The 20,110-nt window shown below is 32.6% G+C and overlaps 4 protein-coding genes across 4 annotated transcripts; 2 read left to right on the top strand and 2 right to left on the bottom strand.

Annotated features, from left to right (window-relative positions):
- Positions 1 to 1,176: 1,176 nt before the first annotated feature.
- On the bottom strand, positions 1,177 to 5,620 carry LOC125824090 (uncharacterized). Its single transcript, XM_049503443.1, has 9 exons — positions 5,205 to 5,620; positions 3,755 to 4,446; positions 3,444 to 3,655; positions 2,679 to 2,759; positions 2,474 to 2,560; positions 2,259 to 2,391; positions 2,101 to 2,172; positions 1,819 to 1,947; positions 1,177 to 1,295 (listed from the first exon to the last, which is right to left on the bottom strand). The coding sequence occupies exons 1-9, from the start codon at positions 5,618 to 5,620 to the stop codon at positions 1,177 to 1,179; spliced, it is 1,941 nt and encodes a 646-aa protein (XP_049359400.1).
- Positions 5,621 to 10,332: 4,712 nt separating this feature from the next.
- Positions 10,333 to 11,764, top strand: LOC125824066 (high-affinity nitrate transporter 3.1-like). The gene is made up of 2 exons (XM_049503419.1): positions 10,333 to 10,465; positions 11,032 to 11,764. Exons 1-2 carry the CDS (start codon positions 10,333 to 10,335, stop codon positions 11,508 to 11,510), a joined length of 612 nt encoding a protein of 203 aa, XP_049359376.1. The 3' UTR covers positions 11,511 to 11,764.
- Positions 11,765 to 14,837: 3,073 nt separating this feature from the next.
- On the top strand, positions 14,838 to 16,936 carry LOC125824049 (high-affinity nitrate transporter 3.1-like). The gene is made up of 2 exons (XM_049503400.1): positions 14,838 to 15,038; positions 16,449 to 16,936. Exons 1-2 carry the CDS (start codon positions 14,903 to 14,905, stop codon positions 16,934 to 16,936), a joined length of 624 nt encoding a protein of 207 aa, XP_049359357.1. The 5' UTR covers positions 14,838 to 14,902.
- Positions 16,937 to 17,182: 246 nt separating this feature from the next.
- On the bottom strand, positions 17,183 to 18,810 carry LOC125824082 (manganese-dependent ADP-ribose/CDP-alcohol diphosphatase). Its single transcript, XM_049503431.1, has 2 exons — positions 18,636 to 18,810; positions 17,183 to 18,308 (listed from the first exon to the last, which is right to left on the bottom strand). Exon 2 carries the CDS (start codon positions 18,226 to 18,228, stop codon positions 17,269 to 17,271), a length of 960 nt encoding a protein of 319 aa, XP_049359388.1. The 5' UTR covers positions 18,229 to 18,308; positions 18,636 to 18,810; the 3' UTR covers positions 17,183 to 17,268.
- Between the last annotated feature and the right edge of the window lie 1,300 nt (positions 18,811 to 20,110).

The following is a 20,110-nucleotide window of genomic DNA, read 5'->3' as shown; positions in this document are numbered from 1 at the left end:
GTTCAAAATGAGGAACCTCTGATGATAAGACAAAACAAATGATAAAGTATGGGAGATTCATTACACTGGAGTTCTACCAGAAATTTATTGGCTCAGGCCAATAAAACAAATGAAAAGATGTGCTGGAGACTTTAAATCATAGCTTTTCTACAGTCTGGCCATAGTCCTACTTAAGGTTGGTTAGCCTATTGATAAGTTTGATTGATAATAGTATTATTTGTGGCTGGATAGACCTTTTGACATAACTGCTAAAAAGAATGAAATAAATGAAGGTATACAATCTGAACATAGATGTTGAGTTGGAAGTTGGAGTAAGGGAACTGGCTGTTATTCAAGGAAGAAAATATACTTGATCATCAAGCATTTTCATGGGAAGAAATCAGGTTACATAAATATCTATTTTTCGATGGGAGACAAATTACAATAACTGAAAAAATTCCATGTTCAAAATGGATAATGACTTGACTACTTCATAAATTAGAGTTAAAATATGCTCTTTTAACCAGCAATAACTATCAATTTTCCACAGAGATAATGTTATGTGAAATATAAAGCTAGACAAATGCCTAGGATGTTTATTCATTCCTCTGGTTGTTTTGGGATATTTGATTACTTTACTGGTGTAAGTATCATTTATGCAGCAGCGAACTGAGCATAAGTAAGGCAGATCGTTTCATGAAGTAATCACACTAGTTATGCAGGAATTATTATGGGATGCATAACTATGTGCTGAAAGATAATATAAAGATTGATACAAGAAAAATCTAGATTTAACTTCACTAGCTAGTATACTTGTAATTCGAAAAACAGAAGATAGTCTACATATACAAGTTTTAGGTGTTCTTATTCTTATTTCATATTTATCCCGTATAAAATCACATGTAGATTAACTCTACCATAAGGATTACAAGGTCTACAGAGATTAACATAGGAAAAAAACCAACCAAATACATCCAGAAGTAAAAAAAAAAACATTGTAGCATGTGGAAACAGCCTGGGCCAGACACAAAAAAAATCAATTTAATAAGACCAACAACCAAAAAAGCTCTCCAAACATTTTGAAAATTCCCCATTAATGTTGTAAAAAAATAATCACTTTCTATTGCTTGTCAGTTCTCAGACTAAATTTGAGCATTGCATGATCGAAATTACTCATATTTTAGCAGATTTAATAACTCACTTCCCAAAACCAAACCACTTTGCTAAGAAGAAGGTCTTGTTCTTGCCACGTGAAGCATCAGCTGGTTTTGCTGGTGATGCTGGAGAAGCATGTATAGGTGATATTGTAGGTTTACCTAGAAGAAAACAAATATGATTAGGCCGATTGATCCTTGAAATGTTGACAATGTATTATTCTTTGCATTAGCTTCTATCAGGTGTTCCAAAAGAGGAAAGGAACAATGAAAAAATATACTAATTTTTTATCTTTTATGTTTTGGTTTTCTTTCTACTGCAGGGAGATCAGTAGCTAAAATGGTCTCATATCCTATCAGTACAACTTATAAGCACATGGATAAGTCTCCATATCAATGCATCGGAAATAACTTATTTGATTTTGTGGGAGCAATAATGTGTTAACTTATCGGGTATTGTTGATTAATATTGGTAAGAAACTAGGCAGATGTCTTTTATTTTTTTGCAGAGAATATACACATATCATAGAAACTTTCCAGGTTATGTTAAGACAAACTAATTCTACAGGAACATGATGAGAAGCTTATGGACCAAGGCAAGAAGATGATGATGATCTTTGTGCATGACTATTAATTCAACTAAAATTAACATGAAGGGCATAGATGGATAAATGAAATGAAGTACCTGTGTTTGGTGACGCTCTATTTATCTTCCCATTCTTCACATCTTTAGATATCTTATCTGAACTTGGTGTATTTTCTGGAGGGGTGGAATTCCTCTCCAAGACTTGATGTGCTCTAAATTTATGGCTACCTGCAATCATCAATGGTAATTCAATTGCAGGGTATGCAACACAAAAGTGAGTGTTAGAAAAAATCATGTCTAGTGAAAATAAAGCTAAAATGTTCAACAGTATTTTGATTCCAAGTAGGTAAAAGAATCACCAAGATTTGTCAGTGAACTTACTCTCAATGGGTGAATTTCCATAATTCTGCCTCATAACTTCGACAAAACTATCATCCTTTGGATCTTGCATCACTACAAGGAAAATCATAAACTTCTATCGCAAAAAATGTTGTGAATATGTGATGATAATATTACAATAGCTGCTACAAATAACTTACATTGGTCAAAAAAAGCATTTCTGTAATTAGGGGAGGAGCCAACTGAAAGCAGCTGAACTGCTTCTACATCTCTTGTCATCGACACCTTAGAAGATGCACTCAAGTTTTGTGTGTCTAAAAGTATGCCTGCGAGCTGAGAAGTAGAGTGTCAGAGATCAAAAAGGGCTTCTCATCTGCTTATATTGTTAATTTGATGAATGGAGCTTATTTAGTACCAGAAGCTTTTTCAAGATAGGCGTCTGAAGTAGTTCATAAGCCTCCTCACAGTAATTGTCCGTAAGAACAGTACACCCTGATACTGCCTACATGTATGGCAGATGTTAGGAGAAAATATTAGAAAGCTTCACCATATTATTGCTAGGCTATTTCTTTCCCTGATTTAACTTATATATTTTGTTTCGGAGAGCACGCTATAAGTACCTCTCCATTAGTTTTGAGTATGTCTTCTCCAACTACAAGGATGCTTAGCTGCTTAGCCAACAGTAGTGTCTCCAAATCAACCTGTTCAAAACCAAAAGAAGAAGACAAATCAGCATTAGCTCATCAAAGGAAACAATCCCAAATGGCTCACTAGTGGTATAACTTGCAAGATCTGTTCTGACATTCTAGGGAAGATTAAATATCCTATGCATTACTAAATGATGCACAATTAGATCTTTGATTGCAGTCTATAAAAGGAGGAACATACTAATCTATAAATCAGTATAAAAACATGATATATAAAAATCTGAGATTAATGTTTCAGTTAAAGTGTTTAACTAAATATTCTCTGATCCTGTTCACAGTTCTCAAGTACAATATATACATCAATGTTAAAGCACATAGCAAGGCTGCAAAGTTAACGACAAAGGAAACTTAGCACCCGTTTGGCCATAAATTTTGAAGTTATAACTTGAAAAATTGAGTTTTTGAAGTTCATTTTTGGAATTTGAAGTTGTTTTTGGACATGCATTTAACTTGAAAAAAAATTGAAGTTGCGTGTGTGGAAATTCCCAAAATCCAAAAATCGGTCTGAACTAGGTGTTGGGAACTTGAAAATATTTGAAGAACAAATTTATTTTCAAAATCTGATCAAATTTCAGCCAAACAGATTTTTGAAGATTTCAAAATCTGATCCAAATCGATGGCCAAGCGCTTGCTTAACTTTATATTAAGAGTCTCAAGATCTTGCTACTAGTAGCATACCTCATCGGAAAAGAGCAGAGATTTGGCATCAAGACCAACAAGATGAAAAAGCCGAGCCACTTGCCGCTGCTTCAACATTTTCCTTCTTGTCATATTCATCACAGGAACCACCACCTGAATTGTATTTGCATCTCCTCCTTCTTGCTCATTAGCCCTCGTCCTATTTTCCAACAACCAAGCATAGCAAATTGCCGCCACCATTGAGCTTGTACCTACAATATTTCAACTCACTCAGTAAAATAACCGAAACCTAAAGCAAAAACACATGATTTATCGATCTACAATTGGAAAAATATCAGCTGGAACTCAACTGTTGGAAGGTCCAGACAGCACAATTTTGGCTTTCCCTTTTATCTGTCCACTAAAAACGTTGTCGATTTTGTCTCTCTGCTCCTTCAAGAACCGATTCAATTCCTGACTCTTCAAATCTTCCGCCTTGACTTCATCTCCGTTCACATTGTTCTTTCGTAAAACCTTCTCAAATGCACATGTGGACGCAGAGATACTCCTCCGATGAGTCGACTCTACGAAATTCCTCGGAGGAGAAAGTACCGGATCGACCGGGATCGAGCATGTTGTCGATGAAATCGACCTCCGGTGAGAAGATTCGATGAGACTTTTTGGTGGAGAAAGTGGCTTGTCATCTAAAAAGTGTGATACATTGTCCGTTGAGCCGGTGGCGGGAATTTTGAAAGTTCGTTTCGGAGAGTTGATAGAGTGTGGCTGAGGTGCATTGGAGTTTGTATGGAACCGCGTTCGGCGACTGATTGATTGGCGGGGAGGGAGGGTGAGTGCGGGTTGCTCATTGTTGGGCTTGGGAGAAGTGGGGTCAGTGGGCCCATCATTTGGAGGTTTGAAGATGTTGGAGAACCAATCTTGAACGTTTGATGAAGGGGATGTGCCGGCTGTAGGAGGATCAATTATTAACGGCTCTGATTTATTGCGGTTGTGTTTTGCTGTTTTTGAGAGGATTTCTTCACTGAATCCCACCACTGATCTATGCCTGTTTTTCCAGCAAAGAAAATCTATGGTAAAATTTTGAGTTCATGATTAAAAAAAAAAAAATTGGCTATATTTTTTTGCGAGTTTCACACTTAACTATTAGTTGTTTCTTTTTTCCTAAATATTGAAACTGATTAGGCTAACTATCAGTTGTTTTCTTTCTCTACCCGAACTATCACCATCTACCTAAATTACTCGCACTTGGGTGCAGGTGTCAAAACTTTAGAACCCACACCAATGCTTGAAAATTTAGTAGTGAAATAGTTAATAAACTTGGACTAATTGGGACGGATCACGATAACTCGTGATGATCTCTTTCAAGCTTAGAGTGTAGCTTTGAAGTTCTAAAAACACATAGTTTTGGTGTGAGGGATAAAAATAAATATAAATAGTGATAGGATAAGAAAATAGTGATGAGATAAAAATTTTGTATTTTGTTTGGTTGCCATATTTGAGATAACTTATACCATCATTTATATCATAGTGATGGGATAAGTTATCCCAGGATAGTTAGTCCCTAGATAACTAATCCTGGATAACTTGTTTCCAACCAAACGACTTACACTTCAAATACTTAACTTTAATTTAGGATCACAAGATTGAAAAGTTTTCATTATTTTCTTAAATTTCGTATCAAGTCTCTTCTTTTTTTTCCAACTGAAAGGAGTAGTGTATATTGATCATAATTGTACAATTCCATTGCAGTGATCAGAGAAAATACACTGTTTTTGTTATAAAAAAAAAAAGAGCTTTAATTACCTTCTAGCAGACCTAGAGAGGGGATCTCTGCCTTCAGTAGGAGAATCAATTCTAGCATGAGATGTTGCAAACCTAGGGGAAGTCACTAGCCGCCCTGGAGGGGACTCACTTCCACGACCAGGAGATGAAGCTACCATTTGCTTAGCCTCCTGCAGCCACTCCTGAGTTAGCCTGCTGCTAACACTCCTTGTGCTTGAGTCGAAATCATCATCATCTTCTATCGAATTTGTGTTAATTCCCTTCAGATTATACGTTTTTTTATCAGGACTTGGTGTCCCGAAAAACATGTCATTCATAAAATCAGTTAAGTCAGGGACAGGACTAGCAGGCTTTCTGTTCTCTGCAATTATCCTCTGTAAGCTCTTTGAGGATCCTCTGCTTTCGTTCGACAGGTTCCTGTTGAATCTCCTCTCCATCGCGCGATGCTATGAGTAGAAGCACAATCTCGATTACGAATGGAAATGCAGGAATTCTTAGATGAAGATAGAGACAACATTGCTAAAATAAATGAATAGGAAATATTGTAACATTTTGCCGGCACAAAGATTGTCTTTTCTTTGTGTAGTCTTGTGAAAATTAAATCCGCCTCCTTGGGGGTTTGCCGCGTGAAATAAACGAATTCTAAGAAGCTACAAAAATGATTAATTCCCTCCTGTCCAATTATTTATTTTTAAAAAAGGACAGGCTATGCAAATTGGTAAATCATACAATGAGTGAAATATACATGCTAATGATCAGAGATTAAAAAGGGAAACATGATGCACAAAGCATTCTGCATTAACCAGGGTCAGGGGAGGGCCACACCCAAGTAGTGTGATGTAAACAGTCTATCCTAATGCAAGCATTAATGATTGTTTATACGAGCTTTAAAGATCACACGAAGATAACTTTGTGGTTGCTCGAAAGCTCGTGATAAGCCAAACATATATGCACTCAATAATAGATTATTGCTGGGCATACTTTGGCAGAATAAGTAGAAGTATAGTACTAGTATATAATCAGAATTTAGTGGAAGCAATATGATAACAAGCTTTGAACTTAATTAGGCAAGAAGACAAAAGCAGTACGAGTATATCAAGTATGGGCCTCTCAACCATCATTTTGATTGAGCTGGTCATGCGCTAAGACTGGGACACAAGATTCACACATAAAAAGCCCAATTTACTCGCATTTTGTTCATGGGTACTCAATTTCGGCACCTTTATTGAGTACCTTTCACATATACCAAACATAAAAATCATATTTGTATGTTATAGGTATAGTTTGCATAATTGCGCTCCATAACAAATTTTATGTTTGCTATGGAGCTTTTGATTTGTATAATTTGCTACAAACATTCAATTTTATACAAATTGTTCAGTTTTGTATAAATTCATTTATACATTGTAATTTGTATAATAAGATCTGTATTTGTATAATTATAAGTGTATAAGATGAAAATATATGTATTTGTATTTGTATATACATTTTTCTCTCACTTTATACAAAAGCAAACGCATTTTATACCGAAATGTATAAAATGACTATTTGTATACCGAAAATGACTAATTGTATATCGAATCAGATGGCAAAAAAAGGGAATGTTTGCTGCGAATTACAATTAAAATTTACTTAAAATAAACTATGGCTATAGCATTTAATTTGAATTAATTAATAGTTTGCTATTTCATACCATTTTTTCTTTATTTAATTTGTACATACTTTTTAATAAACATTCTGTGTTTACTTCGGAACAACTTCACATCTGCAGTGTTTGAAATTTAGATTTAAAAAAATCACTGAAGTTTAGATAAAATAGTTGAACTTTAGATCAAAAGTTTGAACATTTAGGCAAAAATGACAGTATTCAACCATATATTTTGATTGAATTTCAATTGTATAAAACTTCAGACGCAGCATGTTTAATTATTCCAAGGTGAGTAGACTTATAATTTAAGGCGTGAACAAGAGACCGTAGCTTTTGCATATTATCTCATCTTCCTTTTCCCATTTTTTTTTGCCCTTTGCACTAATGTTAGATAAATCCTGTATATAAATATTTCTAGTCAAAGAGTTATCCTACTCCATATAAAAAAAAAATGTAAGCACAGACTCCGCCGTTAATCTGGATTTCTTAATTATTTCTTTAAGCAGGAAAAAAGAGAGAACAACATCAAATCAGAAAGAAATGTACTTCCTTCTTTCAACAATAATTATTCACTATACTATTTTGTGTTATTCAACAATATTTGTCCACATTATAAAATAAATGGATAATTTTACCCTTATCATTAATTATAATCATTTTTCTGTTATATTTTTCAAGACATTGTATTTATTACTCCTTCTGTCCCTTTTTATATGTCACGTTTTTACTTTGCGCTTGCATTAAGAAATGATGTAACTTTACTCTTCTACCCTTATTTAATGTTTTCTTAAGTCAACTTTATTAATAAATGATGAAATTAATTAACTACTCTATTAAGGGTATAATAGACAAAATATGATAATTTATGTATAAATTTTATAAAATGACAAGTATTGTGATCCAACTATTTATAGAAAGGAATGACATATAAAATGAGACAGAGGGAGTATATTCAGAGGGTGATATAATAAAATTACTTTTTTATTTATAGTTTCTTAAGAAGCGTGCAAAGTTAATACTCCCTCTGTCCCTAATTACTTGTCCACTTTTTCTTTTATAGTTGTCCCTAATTACTTGTCCATTTTAACAAATCAAGAAAGAACAATTGTTTTTACCTATTATACCCTCAATTAAATGACTAATTACTTTGAAAAATGCAAAACTTTTCATCCACTTCATAATTAATAGAAGTAAAATAGTAGATTCACTATATCATTAATTGATTTCTTAATAGGTATGTCAATTTAAAAATGGACAAGTAATTAGAGACGGAGGGAATAGTATACAGGTATTATTGGACAGAGAGTAGTTGCTATTACCCCTCTACAAGGAAATGCATTTGAGAAATTGTGTATTTAATTCGTGTATTAGTTAGTAAAAATATACTAATTAAATTGAAGTCAACGAGAAAGAGATAAGCTTCCGTACGTGTAATTGAAAAGGCTGTGATCCGTACATACATGAACCTGCTCCCCTTATTTTTGTCATCTTCTCTGATCTGCATATCATATTCCTTCAAATAATACAGTAAAATGTTTTTTTAATTTTCAGATCGTTGAAAATAAGTTCCTAACACAAGAAAATAATCATGAGTATCTTAATTATTTTTGACCGATCGACCGATAAAAAAAAGTTGAGTAACTTACCATTCACTTATGTTATTTCAAACTTCTTCACTAGATAGCCTTTGATATACAATCTTCTATCCCTTCGAAATAAAGGTATTAATATCACTTTGAACAAGATTAATTGTGTAATAGATCGTCATAATAATATGAATGTGTATTCGATTTTTCGGAACAAGTTCAGAGTAAAATCTATACATTTTCCCTAAAAGTTAATGATAATAATTAAAGAATGGAGCTTTTAATTTCTCCCCTCTCTTGAGAAAATTTAAAATGTATTTGGGGGAGTTGGATGGTGGTTCAGCTCTTTGAGACCTTTTTTTATTTTTTATTTATTAAAATAAATATAATTGATCAAGATTACTAGGAATTTAGATTGATGATGTAACACTTGAGAACTCATGTTATTAATAAATATAGCCATAAATATATGATGTGAATGGTTTAAATTGATTGAATCTTTCTCAATTATCTTGGTCGAAACTTGTATGCACTTTTTTCCCATATAGTTATGACATGACTACTAAGACTCCATGTATTTCTTCATCCGGATAATAATATACATTAGTTAGGAAAACAATAGTGAAACTTGAAAGTGCAGCTCATAACTTCATATATGGAAAGAAAATTTTACTTTGATAATCGATTTTGAGATCCAATTTACAATTATTAGAAATGTTTGTACCTAATTATTACACAACATAGTAATATTTTATTAATTATAGCAAATTGATTTATTTTTAAAAAAAGGAGGATCCTTTAACAATTAACTTAAATGATCGTTTACCAACTGATTAAATTAAACATAGTACATCAGGTAAAAAACAACGTAAACAATAAATCTGTCTTATTGTTTGGGTGAAAATCTCTAATTTTAACGCTTAATATAAAATGTACAAAAAGTCTTACCCAACTTAAACTACTTTTAAGTTTTAGCAACCGTACTTAGCGCTGAGGGCAACCTGATTTTCTAGCCTAGGTAACAGCATATATATCAAGATAATTAAATCTATCAATGGGTAATAAACACGTTGTTTTAAATATAAGTAAACATATTAAGCCGATTGAATAAGACTACAATAAAACTATCAGGAGTATAAATGTATAATATATGTTTAAATTACTTATATAAATATATATGATGAGGTCATGAGGCCAACTAGTAAATGCTGCCTTAAATAATGTAAACTTGATTAATGGACATACGATTAGCGATTTCTCATGACAAAATACATACCTACCCCACCTTCTGCATCAACTCATAGATCAACCTTAATCACTTGATCATTTTCTTGTTTTAGAGTCTTTCCAAATCATTAGGGGACAAACCTCTTAACCAAAATTAATATTAGTAACGTTAAATATTCATATCGAATGTGTCGAAAGATCGCAGTGGATATTACTTGGAACAAATTATAAATTCCAAAAAATATAAAAATATATTCATCTAAACCAAGGTCAACTTCTAATTAAGCTCTTGTCCAAACAAGTAGTTCCCATAATATAATTACAAATTTATTAGTCTGTAAAACGTCATAAACTTACCCTTTGAATATTGCTTAGGGCCAATTCAAACATCAATTAGTTATTTTATTACTTATATAAAACTTAATTAGTATAAGAAAATGACGTCACTGTCTTATTGTAATTGTTTGCACCCCTTATGGAGGTTAGAGAGGTAGCTGCCAGTTGGGCTTATGTTTGACTTATTCATATTTTAACCTTTCTTTAAGAAATGGCCTACTTTTGTGGCAAATATCTTGATATCTATATAAAGGTTCTCATTGATCATTAGGGATATTACATTCCAATTTTCTCTCTCTTATTACCAAAAAGAAGTTAAAAGAGGCAAGTAAGAAGATTATAATAGGCAAAAATGGCAATTAGTACTCGTTCTATTTTTGTGGCTACAATTGTCATATGTTCATTTTTGGCTCTTTGTGATGGTGAAATATTGTTCTCCACCCTCAAGAAAGCTCTTGAAGTGAAGGCTGAACACAAAGCGGGCGGTATGTGCTGTGTATTACCTATCCTTTTTATTTTTCAGATTTGAGAAATATATATATATATTTTTTACTTATGTAGTAATCTCACACTAAGTATTCCCCCACAACTGCAATTCAAGGCTTTAATTTGTTGTCACTTTACGAAGGTTCTAGATTTGAGTGACCAGTACGAAAGCAAAAAGATATATAGGGCTGGGAAAAAATGAATACTATATGGATGATTGACTTTTAGAGTGAAGATATGTATTGATCAACTATAAATTATAATTAAGTGATATGATACATGTAATTGATATTGTGTAAATATCGACTAAGTTTTTAGTACAGTTAATGTCTTGTATCTTTGGGGATATGTTTCTTAGCATTAGTCGTTTACTTTTTCGTTTTTAGAAGAAGGAAAATATTAAGTAAAATTTGTTTGATTAAGATATCAGATACTACATAGATTTAAGTTACAATTAATGATCTTGTTGTATAAGTAATTTAACCTGTGTTACTTTAAATTATCGATCAGTATTACTAAATAAAAGTTATGTGCAATATAACTACCTTTGTATAAATATTTTCAGTCTTGATGGCCGGGGAGGACATACTCACATTCAAGTGGTCCTTGAACACTACACTCTCAGCAGGGGCAGACTCAGGCTACAAATCAGTAAAATTGCAGCTCTGTTACGCCCCCATAAGCCAAAAGGACCGTGCGTGGAGGAAAACAGAAGACCACCTTAAAAAGGACAAAACTTGTCAATTCAAAATTGTGACCGTACCATACAAATCCTCAAACAACAATTACACTTGGACAATCAAGAGGGATATCCCAACAGCTACTTACTTTGTTAGAGCTTATGTTTTGAATGCTAATGGTCAAGAAATTGGCTATGGACAAAACACTGATGACAAAAAGGTAGACAACCTTTTCAGCATTCAAGCAATTAGCGGACGACATGTTACTTTGGATATTTGTTCTATTGTCTTCTCTGCTTTCTCTGTTGTCGCTCTCTTTGCATTTTTCTACATGGAGAAGAGAAAGGCCAAGGCAGGTAAGTGATGGCGATGATGATGACTATGACCATGGATGGATCTACATTGTGTGATTATGTGGAAGGAAATTAAATAATCTCCTTTATTTTCGATGTATCGTAGACTTTTTTTTTTTATATATAAGATAATGTATTAATTAAGTTTAATACTGAGTTTGATGACTCATCATGTGTCATGCGTGACATTGTTAATTACCTTCTTGTTTTTAATTTATACTCTGTACTTTTATTGGATGAGGGAAGTTTGTTTTATCAGGTTTTTACATTGTTTAATTACCTTCTTGTTTGATTTATACTATCATGTACTCCTTATTCCATTTTCTAAGAAACAAATCGCATTACTTACAAAATTATATTTATAATTTCATAAAAAGCAACAATGAAAAAATGTAATTTAAATTATGTCATTGAATATTTTTCTTTATAGATCACAAATTCAGTTAATATGAAATAAGAAAAGTCATCATCACCAAGACTTTTTGGCCAAGTTGCATTATAATGTAGTCAGTTGATTTTCTGATGGTTCGACTAATTATTTTATTTTTCAAACTTTTTATTACGAGTCGAAAGGACACATGATGAAAGTCGTCGGAAGAGCATGTGTTTATACGATAAATAATAAATCAAAAGGTGTCTCGTTATAAATACTACTAATTAGTAATATGAATACTCTCTGGATTTCATATTAATTGGTTATTTTTTTACACGTATATTAAGAAATTATAAATAAAAAGATAATTTTACTAATTCAATCTTTAAAAGACTTATTGAAAATTTTACAAATAAATGTGAACACTTTAAAAATAATAATTGTAAGAGTAATATGAGAAAAATTAATGAATGTTTTCTTGATTTAGTAATATGAAACAACTATTTTTAGTAAGATGATCAACTAATTTGGAACAGATGGAGTATTTAAATAGTACCTCTACAACTTCCGAAGAATCAAGCAAGTAGCTTTGTTAGCAGGTTTGTATCAACATCTTACAATACCTCTATAATATACTTTGTTCGAAGTTAATTCAGTTCATTATTTATCTGTTTGAAATTGAATAATGTATTTTTGTCTTTATACTTGTCTCTGTTGTATTTACTCTTTAGTATTTCGTATATAATACATTATCATCTCAAGCAAATACTTTGCAAAGGTACAAATTTTGTTTTCTTAATTAATAACATTTTTTTAAACCTTGAATGAATATTATCAGACACACACTTGTTATCTCTCTTACCTCATGGGTACTCTTGGGACCTTGGAAAAACTCAAAGTTTGTTCAACATATAATCTTTCATTTGGAGACGTGAGTGCAACTTGTTCATGATAATCTTTCCAAATCCAATTTTTGTTAATTAATTCGGATGCCCTCTCTTTGATCTCAAATTATAATTATTATAAATCATGCATAAAAGAAGTTGACAATAGACGATCAAATCTCTTTATAACGTTATTTGTTATAAAGACATTTCACAATAATGAAATGATTTTCTCTCGAGTCGATTTTTTATGTTATATTTTACTTCTGTATAACATTATTCTACCTATAACAATGGTCCATCAGTTATGGTCATAACTTCACGAGAAAAAAACTATGAATATATACCTTTATCACTGAGAGAGTGGAATTTACTAAATTACATTGTAAAATCATTATGTCATGAAACTTTAAATTTCAAATTTTAAAATTAATTTTAAAGGCAGATGTTCTTTATATTTTAATTCTTTGCAGGTACGATACAACTAGTTATGAATTTAGTCATAATGTATTAACTTTTTTAATTAGTACATTTTAACGTTAAATATCATTATATATATATATATATATATATATATTACATTACCTAGTTATAACTATCATAAATTGTCCCGACATATATTAGCACTATAAAAAGATTTCATTTTACAGTCAAAATTGAATATTCTCTTAATCTTCATGATAGTGAAAGACGCCAAGTTGCCAACCCCTTCCAAAATTTCAAGGAATCTCTCTCTCTCTCTCTGTATATAATATAATAACATTTTTTTGGCCTTTTTTTTTAATTTTTCACTCAATATTTAGAGTTCACATTGATGTCCCGATTAAATTTGGATTGCACACTGAAGGACCCTATCCCAAAGAGATTTTCTTCATATTTAGGGCTCAAACTTGAAATCTCTAATTAAGGCTAAAACAATTTCATCCCTACACCACATGAAGCGACCAAATTAATTTTGGGATTTAATTAACAAAGTAGCCACTAGTAAGGTCAACGAATTCAGCTAAAGACATAATAGTCGAAGCTTGCACCGTATTGGAGTTCAATTATATTTTAGATTCACTTTGCTTGGAAATTATTTGGAAAAAAAAAAGTCTCTATCAAAGATTTTTCATATTCAAAAATAATATTTTTCCTTTTATTTACTCTTATTATTCAAATAAATCTTCTAAAAAGAAATAAAAAGATTAAGTGCTCAAACAATAATAATAGTTTGTCAAATAACTAATAATTATTTTTTTAATGAACATGTAAAAGGGTAAAAATGATAAATAAACAGGACCGAAGGGAATAGACCATTTTTTTTAATTTCAAAATCATATTTTGTCTATGCAAGTCATCTAGGGGCCAGCATGATAATAATATAATTAACTATATGTATTTGAAAGTTCTTTGAATCTTCCACCAATATCAAGATACTCATAGAGATTCCAACTTTTCCAAAATTTCCCTTTTTAGTGAAGAGTTGAGGTTCCCCACTTGTATCCTTAATTTAATCAATTATTTCAAACAATATTTTTTAAATATTAGACATCACTAATTCATCATAATTAAACTAATTTCATCCCTTGTTGATCACCCATAGTGCTAATGAAAAATAGCAACTTATATTTAGCTAATTAATTTAAAAATTATTTTTTCAACGTTAGAGCAACAATTTGATAGAGGAATTAAGAACAAGGATTAAATTTTTTTTGACCAAGTACGTTAGATATTTTAATGGGCCAAGCATTGGGTGGTGTATAATTTATTTATTTTTGGATGGTGTATATTGACGGTTAGATAAATGTCAAATTCAATTTTGATTTGTCTACTCCATATCAAGCAAAGTCTAACTTATATCGTCACTTATATAAATTAGTGGGTTCACATGCTGGACGGGACATGATGCAGTAGATGGGTTATTTCTCTCTTAATCAAAGATTTCGAGCGAATTTGAATATGAATTTTTTTTTTTATAGGGAGCATTATTTTAATGGAGCTCTATCCAAATTCAGAATAGTCGTTCTCTAATGTAGGTAGGTATTAGATACCTGTTGAATTTTTATCAAAAAAAAATAAGTGGGTTCACATACTGTATATTTCTTTTTATATTTCCTTCTCCATACAATCTCTCTCTTCCTCATACTTTGGAAGTTCAAAAATCATGGCTACTTTTTCTGGCATTTTTGTTGCCTCAGCAATTGTTTTTTCTTTCTTTGGAATTATCATTACTTATGCTGCTCTTTTCTCTTCCCTTCAGCAAACTCTCCTAATCAATTCTTCACCTTCACAAGGACAAGGTATGCCTTTTTTCTGGACAATCATTTTAATTTACTACTATTTTTTTTTAAAAAGTATTCTAATAATTAGATTAATTCCTTGAAAGTTGACTCTTAATAAAAAAATATATCGACCCATGATTAAGGAATTTAATATTTTTATAGTCCACTTGTAGCAACCTTTTTCCATTCTTATTTGAGTATATATATTTCCTTTAGTTTGAAGGGATAAAGTAATGGTGTGTTACCATGGCCGGGTTGGTATGAGTCTGTTCAGTTCGTCGGAAAGTTATACAGTATAAATCGATAAAATAGAATCTTTTTGTTATGTATAAATTGTTGAATATTTCTCTTAATATAAGTGAAAGTAAGAGCATATTTGGCATTGTGGGAGGTCAAAAACACTTAATTTGAGAAAAAAAATATTTTTGTTGAAAAATTAGGAGTTTGACAAATCAATAATATTATTTTTAAATAGAAGTAGAAACATTTTTTCTACATATGGAAAGAAGCTAAAATTTTCTGTTTTTTAAAAATGCAAAAGCAGAAACAAAAATTATTTTTCTCAAGACTAAAATATTTCTTTCATATATACATATTTACCAATATATCTCTTATTGATTAATTAGCATATCTTATAAGTTTGATTAAATACTTTATTTTACGTTTATATATTATTATTTTATATTTTACAAAAAAAAACAATATTGTTGTAAGGTTAGAAAAAAAAAATAACAATTAAAGATTTCAACCCTACTAAAAAGGTATAATATTGATTGAAAATTTAATCTTAATATTAAAAGTACATTAATATTTGTCTTTTTTCGTAATTTGACTCTCAGAAGCAATTTAAAAAAAAGAATAGTCAAACACAATTTACTTATGAAAAGCATTTTTTCAAATGAATTAGCCAAACACAATTTTTTTTTCAAAAGTACTTTTCTGAAAAACTATTTTTAAAAAATGCTGCTAAAAATAAGTCATTTTTAGCAGTAATGCCAAACATGCTCTCTAAGTGATAACGTAATGGTTCAAAAGTTTTTGTAAGTCACAAGTTTGAATTTCCATCTCTATAACATTTTAGTATCTCTGTTAGAGTGTGTTCAATAGGAAAGAAAATATTTTCTTGAATTTTCTTTAGGAAAATAATTAATAGGTTACTTATTTTCTAGCGTTTTGATATCTAAATAGAAAATATTAAAAAATTATAGTACTATAACTTAGATAAATACTATGGAAAGTAGGGGTGTAGGGCTGTTGGGATGGAGACTATAAGGTGTGTTGGAGGATAGGAAAGACATAATCAACCTGGAATTTTACTATAATTTTTCTCATTTTTAATGAACTTGTTTTTTCGTTGAGAAATTATTTTCTTCGAAAAAATCCCCGGACTCCGTAATTAGGTGTTAATATTGAATTTGTACTATGCAGTTCTGCAAGCTGGAGAAGCACAAGTGACAATAACATGGTCATTGAACAATAGCTACCCAACAGGTACAGACTCAAATTACAGGACAGTGAATGTTAAATTATGTTATGCCCCAGTGAGCCAATTGGACAGAGGATGGAGAAAGTCCAACAACAATCTCAAAAAGGATAAAACTTGTCAAATTAACCTTGTCACCATGCCATATAAACCTTCAAACAACAATTTCACTTGGACTATACACAAGGATGTTCCTACTGCTACCTATTTCATTAGAGCTTATGTTTATGACTCTACTGATGAAGTTGTTGCCTATGGCCAAACCACAGATGCTCACAAGAAAACCAACTTGTTCAAAATCACAGCAATCACAGGCCGCCACATCACCATAGACGTATGCGCAGCCTGTTTCTCCGTTTTCTCCATCATCTCCCTAGTCGGATTCTACTTCGTTGAGAAGAGAAAGGCGGTCAAAATTTCCCAGCGAAAATGATCGTTATTTGCTTCTTTTTATCATATTTTAGACTTAGGTAGAAGTAAGTTGTATGGTGTTCTAGCATGTTATATTTGTTATCTGTATAAAATAAGTACAAGCATTGGTGTTGTTGGGCTTAGCTATGAAAACAAAGACAATATATTGAATCTGTCAAATGATAATCCTAAATCCGATAGATCTCTAATTCTAAATTTATGCCAAAAACCGAAAGAAAGAAAAATGGAGGTAGACCGAGATGTGTATCAGTTGACATCCTTTTTTTGTAACCGCGAAATGTGGTTAAACTTTACATACTGTAGATTACTTTTTGTTGCAACAAACAAGATGGTCTAGTGACGAAAAACCATCTCAGTGCTCTTCATTCTATCAGTACCAAAAAGTAATAATCTATCATCAAAAGCATCTATGTGTCCGAAAGAATCAGTACCAGGAGGGCACTCAAGAGCTGCTTCAAGGACGCGATGATGTACACCATGGGAGTCAACTGATTGTCCACCTTTATGGTCATGTCCACCCATACAGACCTTCACACAGCTATAGCGATGTATCACATCCATCACTTCATCATAGTTCCACAACAACGCTGCTAAAGATGAAGCTCCAGGATCCAGAGGCAAATGGCAACACACTATTACATTTTGATTCAACTTGGTAGCTTCCTGAAGGACATGATCCAGCCATTCCAATTGATCTTTCCCAACACCTCCATTGAACATGAGAAACCTTCTTGCCAGTCCCACAAGTCCACTTGGACTGTTTTTGTCTGAATTTGGGTTTTTCTCCTGAAGAACTTTCAAGGCCTTCAAAGTATTTGGGTGATCTTCTGGCCAACCAATGGCACTGATATCATAAGCATCTAGGATTACAAATCTGTACTCCGGAATTGGAGAAAAATCAAAATAGGCATGACCATCATGGCCAGGGATTCTCAACAATGGAAGCAAGTCCTTTCGAGGAAGATTGTAAAGGCAGTGATTCCCAATCATGTGATAGACAGTGCCATTGAATTTGTCAAATTCATCAACAATTTTCTTGACAGCAACCATTGACTGGTCTTTGGGACAATACCCATCGACAATGTCCCCAAAATTAAGAACAAACTTAGGCTTTTCTTGATTCCATTTCTTAACTGCCCTTTGCAACACACTAACACTGTGCCGGTAATACCTAGGAACACCAAGGAATGAGGAGCCGTCATCAATATCAGCATACTGGACATCTGAGATGACACCAAAAGAGAGAAGTGGCTGCTTCCCTAGTGGACATAGAAGACCATTTGCATATCCCATTGCCTACCACCACGCTCTAAAAGAGATGTAATCAAAGCTGTGGTTGATCTGAATAACTAATCAGAGGAGCGAAGATACATCTGAAAAGTTAAAGAAAATAAAGATATCAATTACAGTTTAAAACAATAAAACTAAAGTAGTATAATAACACATTTCTATTGTAAGGCCTAAGTTGATTCAAGACAAAACAAACATGCATATGAAATTAATAAATACAAACAAATACTAAGGGGGAGCGCTACTTCTCTCGGTTAGAAACTTCCATTACTCAATACACATTAGATTCAGAAAGATAGAAACTAGCATCCCTGATATGAGGTTGTTTTCCTGTGCTAGTATGAAGAAGCCTGTCCTGTATCTGAAACGCCTCCACAGCGCTCAGTGGACAGGGTTCTGGAAATCTTTACCGGTCTTATCATTTTGCACTCAGCCTTGGTTACATGATGAGCTCCCCGTACCTTCCAAATCCTGATGGTCATCTATTTTTTACCAAATCAGCCATTCAAAGACCATCTCAATCCTCCAAGCAAATAAAAAATTATGGAATGAACACTACAGTCAGAAAGAATTATGAATTTTATCATATGCTAGTGTTTTTAATGTGTGCCCTTTCTTTTCCGAATTAATTAATATATTTATTACTTTTATTTTTTAAGCACAAAATTTGTAATCTTTAAGAGAAGGACTTGATTCATGCAGCCAAATATGTTAGTCAACAAAAAGTCCATGATTTCATCATAGTTGCTAAAATCCCCCATCTAATCACAAAGAGAAGAAGAAATACTTGATTCCATATTAATTTCATAAAAGTAATACTCATTCATAGCGTTAGGACAGAAACAAAATTCAAGAACCGACTCAGTCCAGAAGGTTAATGAGCCCAGTTATAAGGGGCATGAATTTCCTCAAAGCCAGTTTCACGTGTAACCTAATTTAAGCATGCTAAGAGACATGTGCCAAAACTTGTCATGGTTCAATGACCCTTTCTCCATCTTGAAATGCAAGCTTCCTTTCACATTTATGAGAAGTTCAGAAAGGGCCTAGGAGTCACTGACTCAGACAGGCACAGTCAATACAAATATGTGCACATGCATCTTGGACAGGCACAGTCAATACGAATATTTCAACCATGGCTTTACACATATTTGGCGCAGGACAGGAAAGGTTCTCAAAGAAAAGAACACAGGCTTTAATAGATTGAAAGAAGAAAAAAAAAGAAACAAGGCAAAATTTGGACAGCCCTCAAAGGTGCTTGTCTACCCAAGATATGCTCTGAGAAGTATCCAGTTGGCATCCAGTAGCAGATATGTAGTATATGTTTCTTTCAGTTTCGGGACTAAGTTGGGCACGACCCCAACGCAGGGAGGCAGGAAGTGGAAGGCTGGAGCAGATGGAAGTTGACAGAGGCAATTAGAAAGTTGGGAAGATGATCCCAACAAGCACTTTCTGGTGTCTTTGGCAAGAAAGGGATTGCGGATGTTTTGATGGCATTTCAACTCCTAACGATTTTCTAAAAGCTAAATGCCTTGTGTATCTCTTTAGTTGGAGTATCCAGCCCCTGTAAGTAATGTTGTTACCCTCCTAGACTTAATGAGCTCACTTACTCTACCTTAGCCCTTACTACTTTTGACTTTCTGGTAAGCTTTCCTGGACAGGTTCTACTATGTTGTTATGGAGCTAACATCGATCACTTATGTAACTTTGCATCTTCTTGATGCCTGCAATGAAGCACCTTATTTCATCAAAACAAAGAAGGGCAAAAAGTATTATCAGTGCTTTAAGAAAAGCTCTGTCTAGTAGTTAGACGCTCCAACAGTTACACGTGATATCATCTGTCAAATATCAGCAGGAAGGATATGGGAAAAGAATTAGCCATTGAGGT

This window comes from Solanum verrucosum, unplaced genomic scaffold (assembly GCF_900185275.1).
Source record: "Solanum verrucosum unplaced genomic scaffold, falcon-dt-bn FXZP01000088.1, whole genome shotgun sequence".
NCBI lineage: Eukaryota > Viridiplantae > Streptophyta > Magnoliopsida > Solanales > Solanaceae > Solanum > Solanum verrucosum.
Note: the sequence above shows the minus strand (reverse complement) of the source record. Positions and strands in the feature narration are given on the sequence as shown.

Excerpts from the sequence above, each read along its gene's own strand:
- LOC125824049 (XM_049503400.1), top strand. The coding sequence starts at position 14,903 with ATGGCTACTTTTTCTGGCATTTTTGTTGCCTCAGCAATTGTTTTTTCT. Across the intron at positions 15,039-16,448 it reads TTCACCTTCACAAGGACAAG|TTCTGCAAGCTGGAGAAGCA; the intron begins GTATGCCTTTTT and ends TGTACTATGCAG.
- LOC125824066 (XM_049503419.1), top strand. The coding sequence starts at position 10,333 with ATGGCAATTAGTACTCGTTCTATTTTTGTGGCTACAATTGTCATATGT. Across the intron at positions 10,466-11,031 it reads GGCTGAACACAAAGCGGGCG|TCTTGATGGCCGGGGAGGAC; the intron begins GTATGTGCTGTG and ends AAATATTTTCAG.
- LOC125824090 (XM_049503443.1), bottom strand. The coding sequence starts at position 5,620 with ATGGAGAGGAGATTCAACAGGAACCTGTCGAACGAAAGCAGAGGATCC. Across the intron at positions 4,447-5,204 it reads CTCTCTAGGTCTGCTAGAAG|GCATAGATCAGTGGTGGGAT; the intron begins GTAATTAAAGCT and ends CTGGAAAAACAG. Across the intron at positions 2,760-3,443 it reads CTCTGCTCTTTTCCGATGAG|GTTGATTTGGAGACACTACT; the intron begins GTATGCTACTAG and ends GGTTTTGAACAG.
- LOC125824082 (XM_049503431.1), bottom strand. The coding sequence starts at position 18,228 with ATGGGATATGCAAATGGTCTTCTATGTCCACTAGGGAAGCAGCCACTT.